Source organism: Coffea eugenioides, chromosome 2, assembly GCF_003713205.1.
Source record: "Coffea eugenioides isolate CCC68of chromosome 2, Ceug_1.0, whole genome shotgun sequence".
NCBI classification, from domain to species: Eukaryota; Viridiplantae; Streptophyta; class Magnoliopsida; order Gentianales; family Rubiaceae; genus Coffea; species Coffea eugenioides.
The window spans coordinates 11,931,090-11,944,582 of record NC_040036.1 but is presented as its reverse complement, the minus strand read 5'-3'; the positions used below and the strand labels follow the sequence as shown (position 1 = coordinate 11,944,582).

General features: G+C 32.3%; 1 protein-coding gene across 2 annotated transcripts; it reads left to right on the top strand.

The window, feature by feature from the left end:
* The first annotated feature begins 5,192 nt into the window (after positions 1-5,192).
* On the top strand, positions 5,193-10,959 carry LOC113763862 (putative PAP-specific phosphatase, mitochondrial). 2 transcript variants are annotated; one of them, XM_027307837.1, is made up of 9 exons: positions 5,193-5,442; positions 5,553-5,655; positions 6,366-6,468; positions 7,330-7,499; positions 8,003-8,062; positions 8,334-8,722; positions 9,614-9,692; positions 9,768-9,818; positions 10,410-10,959. In XM_027307837.1, the coding sequence occupies exons 1-9, from the start codon at positions 5,348-5,350 to the stop codon at positions 10,560-10,562; spliced, it is 1,203 nt and encodes a 400-aa protein (XP_027163638.1). In that variant the 5' UTR covers positions 5,193-5,347; the 3' UTR covers positions 10,563-10,959. The 2 variants fall into 2 exon arrangements, with proteins under 2 accessions (XP_027163638.1, XP_027163637.1); XM_027307836.1 differs by having other exon boundaries at positions 7,291-7,499.
* Positions 10,960-13,493: the final 2,534 nt, after the last annotated feature.

The following is a 13,493-nucleotide window of genomic DNA, read 5'->3' as shown; positions in this document are numbered from 1 at the left end:
ATTTCTTCTGGTCCCATTGTTTCCCAATAATGATCATCATTATATTCTTCATCTGCTTCGATATCCAAATGCCTTGCTCCTGAGCTCATATAATATCCTTCTAAATATTTTTCAAAAACTTCTGGATAATTGGTGCTTATAGTGAAATATTTTTCTAACTTAAACCTATATGGGACATATATCTTTTGTATCTTATTTTCATATACTAATCTAATCCCATTTTCCCATTGATCTATGAAATGTCTGTAAGCTAATTGGATCATTTTAGCATTTATCAATTGTTCTTTTAATTCTAATGGACATTCCACTAGACTGCTGCTGATTTTTTCTAGTTCTTCTGTCGTTCTCCTTGCTGGTGGTATATTGCTAACTGTAATCATCATTCTATGTATTGCTGGTTCTATATCAAAAAGTCCTATCCATTCTGCTGGCGCGGATTTGATATGTACAGTTGCCCACTGTCCATAGTCTAACATTTTTCTGATGAAGTATCCGAGATGAGTTCCAAGACAATGAGTATCTTCTGGATTTGTAACAATAATTTTTTCCAGGAATCCGGCATCCATAAGAAATTGTGGTGTTAAAATAACTCGTTCCCCATTCACTCTTAGTATCTTTGGGGATGAATATTTTGATAAGATAATAGTTGCTCTGAGGAAAAAATGACTGAGTGTATGTATACAATGGCTATTTATTTTCTGGTGGTCACAGGCTTCTGGATTGTTTGGGCAATGTTTTTCTGGGTTATGAAGAAAGATGGATGTAGTCTAATGGCTGCTGTATTTCTAATTGGGTCTTTTGCTATTTCATAAAAGTATTGTTGGACTGCCATTAATTTTGAATAATATTGGGCTTGGGCTTTTTGGCTAATAATTTCTTGGATATGTAAAGGGAGGAAATTAAGTAGGTGATATGGTTTAAAGGATATTCTGGGCTTAAGAAATTCAAATGGTCTTTCTGAAATGGGCTTTTCTTTTATAAAAATTGTCTGTTTTATTGGGCCGGATGAAGAACTGGCCATTTGAGATGCTGTATGAGACAGCCTTCCTTTGAGCTCCCCAATTTCAGAAATTTGTGAGAGAATAGTATCTCCTTGTGAGCCTGAGATCTTATACATTTCTTTCAGTTGTTCAGTTAAAGATTTTATCTTTTCTTTTTGAGAAAGATCTTCTTCTTCAAAATTTCTACACTTTAAATTTAAACTTCTAATAGCTTGCTCCATGCTCTTACAATGTCTACAAAATTCTATTCTATTTGTGTTATCTTTTTCTAATGCATATTGATAATTTCTACTGCTACTAGGGGCATCTGTATTTTGATATACTGGAGCCCTCATGCTGTCCATGCTAGCCTTAGGATCTACATAAAATGTTGTTCCTATATTATGCCTAGCAAATTCTAATGCTTCATGTATGCTATGAAATGCTTTCCATAAAGGATTATGAAAATGATTTATTTGTTCTATAACGGAAATCCATTTAGAATAGATTCCAGGTATTTTTCCTTTTACCACTACATAATATGAAAAACTTTGTTTTGGAAGATTACTAAAATAAAATGCTAAGATATTAAGATTTCTAACTTTATCAGTGCTATTTCTGCTATTCCAGAGGTTATTTAAGATATCCTGCTGGATGTCTTCTAAATTACCTTCCTCTTGGCTATGGAAATGTAGACTTGTACCTTTAGGGTACTTTGTAAGTTCCCACTGGCCAATTTTGACTTTCTGGAAGTTATATGCCATCTGCTAAGAGATCAGAAGAATTGTTAAAAAGTCGTGATAAAAAATCTGCTAAATTATTATCTTTACCTTTAATGTGTTCGAAAACTACTTTATATCCATTACCAATAATACTATCTACAAAATTTAACCATCTTCTAGTAGAACTTCTTTTTTCATTATGTTTATCAAAAAACTTTTTTATTGCTTCACAGTCTGTTCTAATAGTTATTTCAGATTTGTTGATTATAAAGAGTCTAAAATTATCCAAACTATATTTTACTGCTAATAATTCATTATCTATGCTACTTCTATTGCCTTTTTCCTTATATTTACCACTAGCGTATCTACAGATTTGTTCATTGTTTTTATTACTATATTTGTTTGGTTTTGCAAAAAGAACTGCTCCCCATCCGGTACTACTGCCATCACATTCTATTATCAAGTAATCTGTGTCTAATGGTAATTTTAGATCATGTAAATTGCCTATTGTTTGTTTAATTTCTTGTATTAGTTTGACATCTTCTTTATTAAAGAATTTTTGCCCTTTTAAAGAGGTTTTATTATACAATGGTGCTACTAGATTATTTAAATTTTTAATAAAAGGTCTTGCATAATTTAATAATCCTAAGAATTGTTGAAGTTTCTTTGTTTCTTCTATCTTATATGGAAATTCTAAAACCTTTTTACAAATATGTGGTTGTAATTTTATTTTTCCTTGTCCTATTTCTGTTCCTAAAAATTCTATATTTTTTCTAAAAAATTGTGCTTTTTTATTACTGATTATTATTCCGTGTTTAATAAATTCTGAGAAAACTAATTTTAGATGGCTTACATGTTCTTCTTTGTTTTTTGAAAATACTAATATATCATCTATGTATACTATGACAAAATCTTTATATTTATTAAAAATATAATCCATTTTTCTTTGAAATATGGCTGGTGCATTTTTTAACCCAAAAGGCATTACTAACCACTCATAGTGTCCTAAAGGACATGTAAAAGCTGTCCATTCTATACTTTCTTTATGCATTTTTACCTGCCAAAATCCTGACTTACAATCAAATTTACTGAAAATATATCTATATTGGATTCTATTTATTAACTCATTTTTATCTGGTATATCATAGCTATCTTCTTTAGTATTGTCATTTAATCTTTTATAATTTATTACCATTCTACTTTTTCCTCGAACTATTTCACTATGTTTTTTAACTATAAATGCTGCACTTCTGTGTGGACTAGTACTTCTTCTAATTATTTTTAACTTATTTAGGTCAGCTATATGCATTTCGAATTCTTTTATATCATCATTACTAGCTTCTATTTTTGCTGTGCTAATTTTTAAATTTGGATTTAAAATATCTAACTTACATTCTGTTTTGTCCTTATCCCAATGAATAGTTGGATTTTCTCCAAAAATTTCTAATTTTTCTAATTCACTTATTAGTTGGTCTATATCTCTATGTCCCGTTTCTAACAGATCATATAATTTTTCATTATTTAAAATAGTTTCTATTATGTCATAATTTTCTATCTCTAAATATTCTTCAAATTCTTTGTCTTCTAAACAGTTTTGAATTCTTTGTGACGAATATAAAGGCCTTTCTCCAGTCATCTCCATATTTTTGTGGTGTGTATATTTCTGAGCAAAAGCTATATTCTCCTTTTAATTGTCTTTGTATTTTTATAAAAGTACATTCTTCTACTAGTCTATTGATTATAAATCTTACTGCCGTACTTACATTTTTTAATGTTGGTTCCATGGGCGTTGCTTTATATAAAGTATATATTTTCTTTCCTAAGTCGTCTGGTAATTTTGCAAATAATTTTTCTATAATTCCTTCATCATAAAAACATCCTGCTAAACAACTATAATATAAAAAGTCTTGTAAAAAAGGTTTAATATATTTCCAGTTTCTAATTGATAATTGTTCTAGTTTTCTTACCGATTCTATCTGTGTCATTACTCCTCCTCTATTTGGACTTGTTGCTAATAGAATTTCTTCTACTCGATTAACAAAATTCATTGGATTGACCCCATGTGTATCATTATTATAGTTGATGTTTGGTTCGTCAACTCTTTCGGAATGGAATATAATAAATATATTATAAACCCCAACGTAAATGATAGTTATTGGCTCTTTGTAAATGGGATATAAGAAATCTTCACTAATTAAATATATTAGTATAAATGTATTAGTAAATTTAGTCTAAGTAATTAATAATTTCTATTAGTAAACATGTATAATTATTAGTATAATGGATAATATTAATTATATTACATAAATTAATATACATTATATAAACATATAAATAATAATATTATTATTATAAGTTTGTAACTAATTAAATTAAATATTATATATATAATTAAATATAAATATACAAATGTTATAATATAATTATATAATTATATAATTATATAATATACACAAATATTAATTATAATAATATTTTATATAAATATAATATATATTACATATTAAATATAGTTATTATTATATATTATTATATTTAAAATAATAATTATTATAATTATATAACTTATTAATATTACATACATGTATATATTATAATTATATGCACATATAATATACATTTATAAATATACATATATATTATAAATATAATATTATATAATATTAATAAATTTATAATATATATTATATAATTATAATTATATTTAACTAAATAATTATAATATATAATTATATAATACAATAACATCATTATTATAAGTTTGTAACTAATTAAATTAAATATTATATATATAATTAATTATAATTATACAAACGCTATAAAATAAATACATAATTATAATTATATAATATATAAATATTAATTGTACTCATATTTTATATAAGTATAATGCATATTAATATTAGATATAGTAATTATTATATATTATTGTATTTAAAATAATAAATATAAATATAATTATAATTATATAATTTATTAATATTATATACATGTGTATATTATAATCATATGCACATATAATATGCATTTATAAATATACATATATATTATAAATATATTATTATATAATATTAATAAATTTATAATATATATTATATGAATATAATTATATTTAACTAAATAATTATAATATATATTTATATAATGTACTAATATTATAATTATAATATATTATATATATGTATATATTATAATATATAATATATATAATATATATAAATATTAATTATATCATTGTATAATTATAATATGTAATTGGATTTGTTTCTTGGAATCAAACTTGGGAATCGGACAAAACCCACCAAAATACTTGGGAATGGAGAAACACCAAATTTTTAGAAATCATTCCAAGATTTCAATTCTCATTCCAGTGAACCAAACACCATTTATGGGGTTCATTCCATTCCCCGAATCCGATACCCTCTAACCAAACGCCCTCTTAGATTTATTGAAGTCTGAAAAAGTCCGGACACCAACCAACACACACAAACTGGCCGTCCTCGCCCGCGCTGCGACTCCTATCCTGAGTAAACCTCCGCCAATAATTCAAGTAATGCGGGCACCAGGTGTTGTACATCACCGGCGGGGCACCAATTAAAGGCAAAATAAAATCCAAATCCATCTTTCTTGTAATCGAGGCACCTCATGGATCTCCTCGGCTACTCAATCTCCCGATTACCTACGGCTAATCCTCACCTTAACTTCCCTGCACCTCTTCGTCGACGCTCTTTCACAGTCAGGTTTAATATCACCACTCTCCTTTTCTCATTTCTGAAATTTGGCACATTTTCTAGATTTTCAGAGTTAATTCTGTGAATTAAATTACATATTGGAATTTTACCTTCATCAGGTCGAGCTTGAGTCTACCTTTCTCGGAGGAGAAAGCAGTGTACTACAAGCATCTTGAAGCTGCAGTCGACGTCGTCGAGAGAGCTTGTCGTCTCTGCGTCCATGTAATCTCTGCAACTCTTTTTTTTTTTTTTTTCAATTTTAATAACTATGGTCTTTATTTTATGGTAATATGACCTTTACTTTCCCTACCTTTCTTTAATTTTCGGATGCTTGTATATGATTACTGTTTTTCATTTTGCTAGCTGAGATATTCATATTCAATTTGTGAACCTATTTTTTCCAGGTATTTAATTTATTGAGACAAAATTAAGACTTCATTTTTGCTTTCGTAGCTTCATTGTTATTTATACTATGGATAGTGTAATTAAAGCTTAGGAGCAGAATATTAATTTTTTTCCCCAAAATTTAGGTTACTTTTGGAGGGCATTTCTTAGAAGAGTTTTACAAAAAAGTTTCACTGTTGCATTTCGGACACAAGCGTATTTGTGAGATAATAAAATAACTAGTTGAAGAAAGTGCATGGAAAATCATGTGTTCAATATCACAGTCAAATGGATCCTTCCGTAGAAAAAAATTTAGTTTCAAATCTTTTCTGGAAATATGCATCTCTTTTCAAACTAGTTTATCTATTTTATCATTTTATGATTTCTTGACATCATGAGCCCAGAAAAAAAATACAGTACTTATCTTGATTGTTTTTGTTATAAGTTCATTCGTCAAGTTAGCAGTTGGTTCTATTGGTGCAAAAAAAAAAAAAAATGATTTACATTTTTGTTTTATTGAGAACATGGGATTGTGTCAAATCGTTTAGGTGAAAAAATCTTTGTTCTCGAGTGATGGAAGTATCCTCGAGAAAAATGATCAAACCCCTGTGACAATTGCAGATTTTGGGGTGCAGGCTCTTGTTAGCTTAGGTAATAATGTCTTTTCCCCTGCCCTCCACCCATGGTGGTGAAATTATTGCATTTTACTAAGCTCCTTTGCATGAGTACCACATTCGTCTTTTTAACAGGATATTGCATCTATAGCAGATCTAAAGTTTTAGTTGTTATATAAAAGTTTGCGAGTTTTGGTGCAGTACTGCACTTCACAATTCTTGTGAGTTTGTGGTTCTGGTGCTGATTAGCAACAGATAAGTACAACAAATATGTACTCTATCCACATTAGAGTCATGAGATATATTGCAAGAAGATATGTACTTTACAACCTTCTGACCCGATTGAAAACTGTCTTCAGTACACATAGGAGTAATAGTTTTCCAAAGGCTGCATTCACGAATGGTGTACAAGATTACTCAGAGCTTCCTTTTGTTACTCATTGAAACTTCTTTAGCCCATTCTTTTAACATTTTAGTCCATGTTATAAATGCCTAGATGACTAATAAAGTGACTTTTGCCAAATTTCTTTTATCGGATACATCATTGTTACTGCACTGCATTGACAAGAGAATTGGGCGTAGTGCTACAGCTAATCATAGAATCACAAAGACTTGCATAGTGATGAATAACAGATTCCGTCTGCTTTATTGGGTTTAGCACTGTTTATGCTTCATGACTTGCTTCATTTAAAGTAAGATTTTCAGGGAGCCAGTTCTGGAAACTCATTTTTAAACAAATTTGTTGAGTTATACAATAAATCTTGAAACAGAAACTTCGTGTTTGTCCATGGAAAATGATTTACGTCAACTGCTCCTCTCTATCTGGTATTTATGACTTTTTATCCCCTTGCTTTTGTAGAAATGAGCAAATTATTTCCTTCTATTCCTCTGGTAGCAGAAGAGGACTCCATGTTTCTGTGTACGAACAATCTGGTTGATGCTGTGGTTGATGTGCTTGCTGATAGAGCAACTTCCAGAGATAAACTGACACAAGATGATGTTTTAGAGGCAATTGACCGAGGGGGCAAGGATGCCTATGCTTTTGGACCTAAGCCGGCCACTTATTGGGTGAGTTATTTTGACTTTTTAAACTCTTATTCAATGAACCCAGAACAGCTATGTTGATACTATAAATAGCTATTATGCTTTTCATTGTTTTGTTTTGCGGACGAGATTGTTCTCGAAAATGTGTATAACATATTTAAAACAAAAATCAGAACTGAGTGAAAACTTTTAGACAGAAGATAGAGGTAGTTATAAACAAGAGTTGGCTTGAGGAAGGAGAAAATTGGTATTTAAATAGTGTTTAAGGCTGAAATAATAGAATTGGCTGCCGAGCTTCTCTTTAGCTGTTAACCTGAGCCTTTAACTCCCTATATATCAGTTAATTTGTCCTTGTGTCTCTCTGCATGTGTGATTGATGGCGGATCCTCTGACAATGTTGAAATGTGTATAACATATCCAATTACTTCCCTGCACGTGAAAATGATATGAATGTCGTTTTACATTTGATGTTATAGTTTCTTTCTCATAGCCTTCTCCTAATGATTACTGTCAATGACATGATTTAGGTATTGGATCCCATAGATGGTACCAGAGGATTTGTAAGAGGTAGTGAGGCTCTTTATGTGGTAAGTTGTGCTTTGCTCGAGTGGTTCTCCATCTATGGAGACAACATCTTATAGATAATAGTAGGGTTGCTTACAATCTGCTAATGTATTTTCTGTGCAAGATATAAATAGTCAACTCTTTGACTTCACTTTCTTAGTAGCACCTGCCTTTATGCATTTTTCGTGCCAATTCGAATAGTTTATACGCTCGCAATCACTTGGAGTAGAATTTCCAATTATTTCAATTGTTCTCTTTTTCAAATTGAGGTAAGCACGTGAACTGAATTTTCAGGTAGGCTTGGCTCTTGTAGTTGATGGAGAGATTGTTTTAGGAGTCATGGGCTGCCCTAACTGGCAGGAGAGCCACCCTGACAAGTCTAGCTCAAAAAACCAGGAAAATGAAAATGCTGTCTCCATGTCTGGAATAATTATGATCTCACACATAGGGTGTGGAACATGGAGAAACACTTTGTGGGAAACAACCAATATGATGGGTGGATTACTAGATAATTGGATCAGATGCTTTGTTGATGATTGTCAGATAGTTCATGAAGCACGCTTTTGTATTCCTGATAGTCAAACATGGGAATCACTGCCATTATCGCTTTTATATAATGCAACAACTGAAGCTGAGTATGTTGGGAGTAAGGAGGTTCTCCTTCTACCTGCTTGCTGTGGAAGGTTTGATTTTATCTCATGGATTATTAGAATGGCATTCTTCAATTATTTGATTTACTTGAAATAGCTTAAAGCTGTCATTGGATGAGCAGGGAGCAAATTCGCATGTCTTCTTTTTGGATATCTTATAATTTTATTGGATGTATCAGAAGGTTCGGCATGTACTTTCATTTCAGATGCTACTTTGTAAGGATTCTTGTTAGTTTGCTAATGTTCCACTAAAATGCCTAGTTCTATGTCTACCTCGAAAGAACTCAGTGCATCAGATCTTGGAATTTTCCGTTGCCTAGTCAATCCTTGGTCTGATTGTTCTGCTGTGAGCTCCACTACACCATTTCCAACCTGAAGTAGCGTTTTTCTCAAGGATAATATGGATCTGTGATGTAACAAAAATTTTGCGCAGCATCATTTACTTGTGTTCCGTTATATCAAGTGCTATATATAATCTACCATCATTCTTTGTTCTTTGACCGTTTCATACATCTCACCATAGTCTTTTCCCTATTCCTTGGGGTTCTGTCAGATGTCACAATCAATCTCAAGCATGAGAATTTCACAATGGCACCACAAGATCTTTACTTCTTTGTCCAGTTTTCTAGTGTCAGACGTGTTTTTCTCTGTCCTCATCCGTCCAATGCATATTCCCCTGGTTTCTCTGTTTCTGTGGGCAATCTGGAGTTGTCAATAAAACATGGCACATAATCTAATTCAACCTCCTTTGTTGTCCCTATAGTGATCAAATAACCTCTAAACTTGTATATTCTCCTCAGTTCAGTGAGTTCTTCAAATCTATTCCAGAAAAATAAAAAGATGAGTAGAATGTGTAAACAATTTGATGAGATGTTAAATAATAATTTCATAGTTAAACAGATGGTCTTTATTTCCTGTGTACAGTTTGTGCAAGTATCTGATGGTGGCTTCAGGGAGGGCATCTGTTTTCATCCAAGGTGCAAAAGCTGGAAAAGTTATAAAGGTATTACAACAGCTTCAAGCCATTGTTAAGAGTGATTTCAGTAACATCATTGATGTCGTTACATTCAAAATGCAGGCTTGGGATCATGCAGTTGGTATTATTTGTGTCCATGAAGCAGGGGGAAAGGTACACTACCCAACTTCATTTCTTTGTCCGTGTGTACTAATTTACCCCATTGGATTGAATAGCTAATTCATGAAACTCTGCACCTGAAAGATTGTGAAATCTACATTGGTGATTGTATTTGAATGAATCTGTTGCAGCATATAGTGGAACAACGTTCTTATTTATTTATTTTTAAAAAAAAGGGGAAAATTTTGAAAAGATACAGAAGGGATTGAAACCTGAAACTTAGTTCTGCTGCATACATGCACCAGGAGAACGGACATGCAAATGCATGGCAAACATTTAAACCGAACTATCTTTTTATTTTCCATTAGCCTCAGTGTGGGCTGCTTTGTTGAGGTTGTACTTCAACTTTTCCTACCTTCTGCTGTTGTTTTATGCCAATATGTTAGTATCTTTGTCAATTAAGGTAGTCTACTTGTACGCTTGGAAAGAAGCTTTTATTCTCTTTCATTTGATTATGTGCTATACAGAAGAAAAGTTGGTTATTTTCCTGATGTAGAATTCATAGGTCCACAAGTATAAATCTGGATTTTATACAGTTCTACTTTATTGTTGGTGAAAGATGGAAAAGGATTGGCTTGTTAACAGGTGACTGACTGGAGAGGGAGTGAACTTGATTTTGCAGCAGATCAAGTCAAAAGGAGAATCATATTTCCGTCAGGTGGTGTTCTTGTGACAAACGACAGCTTACACCAAGCTATACTAGAGATCATATCATCAGGTTCATTGGTGGATTCATAGTACAAGGCACTTGAGACCTTTTTTGACATCCTTCATTCCCTTTTTTTTGTTTGGTGCCTGTTTCACATTGATTTCTACATTTATGTGCCCTTGATGGCTTCATTCTTTCAGATTCCTGCTATTGTACCAAATACCTTGTTTTACCATACTGAGGTTCATTGGTGCAGAGACAGATGTTATGAATCATCATCATGTAATAAAATTGTAGACCGCAGAGGAAGTTGTTGCAAGTAGTAAGGGTTCATCATTTGTAAGAGGTTCTGAAGCTACTCTCGTTCATATTATTCATCAGATATTTTTTGTTTGTATGATTTTCAGACACTTTTGAACTTGAGATAGCTCTCTCTCTCTGGATATTGATATGGTTTATTAAATGAGAATATTCGACTTGTCTTAAGCTACCAGGATTAGATGTCCGTTCCACTAGACTATCTTGAAGACTCATTTTCGTGCTGTTTGTGATATTCATTTGCCAGCATTTGTTGCTATTCTTAACCAGCTAGGCTGCTCTGAGTACATTATCAACTCCAAAAGTTTGCATTAATCTCATCCAAGTTTGTAGGCTCGTTGTCAATGTTTTCTCCCGTCGTACATAAGAGCCTTTTCTGGTAATCTGTACCTCTTTTCGTAGTAAGTACAAGCTCTTTGTCCCCTTTTTTCTTTTTGTGTGCGTTTAGTCGTCCAAGTTCTTGAAATTGAATCCCAAGAATTGGCTTTTAAGTCAATAACAAACTGCCTGGTGAACAGAAGAACTAGTATTTATTAGTTTGGTTTAGTGTTCTAATGTCAAAAGTCCTTTGTTTGAATTATTGTCTGTCGAAAGTCTAATGAGAGAGCAAGACGGTCTTGGAAAAAGAAAAGAAAAGAAAGAGCTTCAATTCCATCCAAGAGTAACAAATTAGTTTAAGTTGCTTGCAATTTCCGATGAAACAATCTATTACTGCAAAGCCTCTGCGGACTTTTTCCCGGGCTTTGCCTTTGTTATATAGATGGTATATTTCTCGTATACTTTGTTCATCAGACACAAGTTGTTGCTCCCCTAATCTTCGAGGCTCTCGTGTAAAAACGGTAAGTTTGCAATATTGCAATTGACAAAACAGCAAGGATCAAAATTGGCTTTTCATCCGCCACGTAAATGAAATACTAAAATTACATAAACTAAAATTTCCTCTTCCTAGAGTGCAAAATTAATCTAATTTTGTAATCTACTTGGGGTGTTATAAAAATTAAACAGTTCACTAGTCTTGTGGCCAATTAGATACTATGAGAAATCTTCCATTTGTCCCTTCTCATCAGAGTCTCCATTATTACTTACCACAAGAAGTTTAAAATTTGGGGTTCCTTTTGCTTCAGTTGAATTCAACCTAACATCGTAGCTTGTTCAAAATTAGCAGCTTTTTTTATATATATATATATAAAAAAAAAATTCATTGTGTAGATTAAGCATTCTTCCACGATAATCCTGTGATGACACGCTTTGCTCCCGTTTAATGTCGTCCATGAGATAATGATACCAGAGATTTTAATTATTTATCATCTTGCTTGGAGCTACCACGTATCCCTCCATTACTCCTTTAATTTAATCTTTGATCTTTTCTGGGAATGGTCTCGAATTTCAATTACAGCCAGGTAATCTTCTTCTTCCTTGTAATATATCACCACGTTCTGATCATCCCATTAGAGTATTCTCCATTAACACAGACTCCATCCACATGTAATGGTGACTGAATCCCAAGTCAAATGCATGAAAACGCCCGCCATCCACCCCTATAGCTTAAACAATATGCACGGGATTTCTTGAAATAGTATCCTTAAACTCCATATACCTCAAAATAGTTCTAAACAAATCATGAAGTCTCGCCCACAACTGGAGATATGGCAACAAATAGAAAATTACATGAGCTTGATTTAGAATTCAGGGTTTGTTGGGAGCAATTGAGCAGCTCAAAACAGAAACTAGTTGCATTTTTAGATGATGTATTTCCACCTAATATCTATGCTATGCGTAGGCCGGTCGATTTGGAAACTTACGCATAACATCGCGGAAGAAAATCCCGGATTTGGACAAATTGTTGTCTCTTCTGTTATAGAAAAGGTTGTAAGCATTTGCGACTCTTTTTATGGTGTGAGTGCCTAAATCATGACAGCAAGCACGGAGACATTAGCCCAAGGTTATGGAATTGTAATATGTGCGATATAGCGAGCTGCCATAGTTTGATTCGTTGAGGTCAATCTTCCATGAAAAAATAAAAAAAAAAACATAGAAGGGAGTGAAAATTTTCTAGATTTTATGTCAGCTTTCTCAATCAGAGAAAGAAGAGGAAGGGCATGGAAGCAAGCAAGCTGTATGGGGTTTGGTCAAAGTTGTACATAAGAAAAGAGCCTAAAGCATATCCGAGTAGACAAATAAAATAATATTTGACCATCTGAGCAATAAAGTCGGACGATAATGAGACACTTTTGCACATGATTTTCACTGTTTCTGCAAACTCAGCTTCACATGAATTTACTTTTGCACAGGAAAAAGGAAAAAAATAAAATGTAGAATCCGTATACGCGTCCAAACGTAACCAGTTAACTGCGAAGGCGTTTGACTTTCTTTTGCAAATGTTCTCTTTCCATCCTAATTTTCCAGGTTTCAATTAAATAATAAAGGATAAACGACTCTTGCCTCCTTAGGGCTCCTTTTTTCTTTCTTTCTTTTTTTTTTTTTTTTGTCTGTGTGTAAACTTTATAAGAGTCTCGACACCGTATTGGACCCTAATTAATTAATCCAGAATTGAGCACTGTTAAGCACTTTTCACGGCTGCTGATTCTCCCGACTTTATTTCCTCCGTTTATAAGAATTGAACCAAAATCTTGTTTTAGGGACATTAGCTTCTTTAATTATCACTTGACCTAACAACCGTAGATTTGTACCCTAGGATTACT

Bases quoted from the DNA above. Each gene is read 5' to 3' on its own strand.
- LOC113763862 (XM_027307836.1), top strand. From the start codon at position 5,348: ATGGATCTCCTCGGCTACTCAATCTCCCGATTACCTACGGCTAATCCT. The intron at 9,693-9,767 runs GTATTACAACAG...TTCAAAATGCAG, and splicing joins AAGCTGGAAAAGTTATAAAG to GCTTGGGATCATGCAGTTGG. The intron at 9,819-10,409 runs GTACACTACCCA...GCTTGTTAACAG, and splicing joins TCCATGAAGCAGGGGGAAAG to GTGACTGACTGGAGAGGGAG.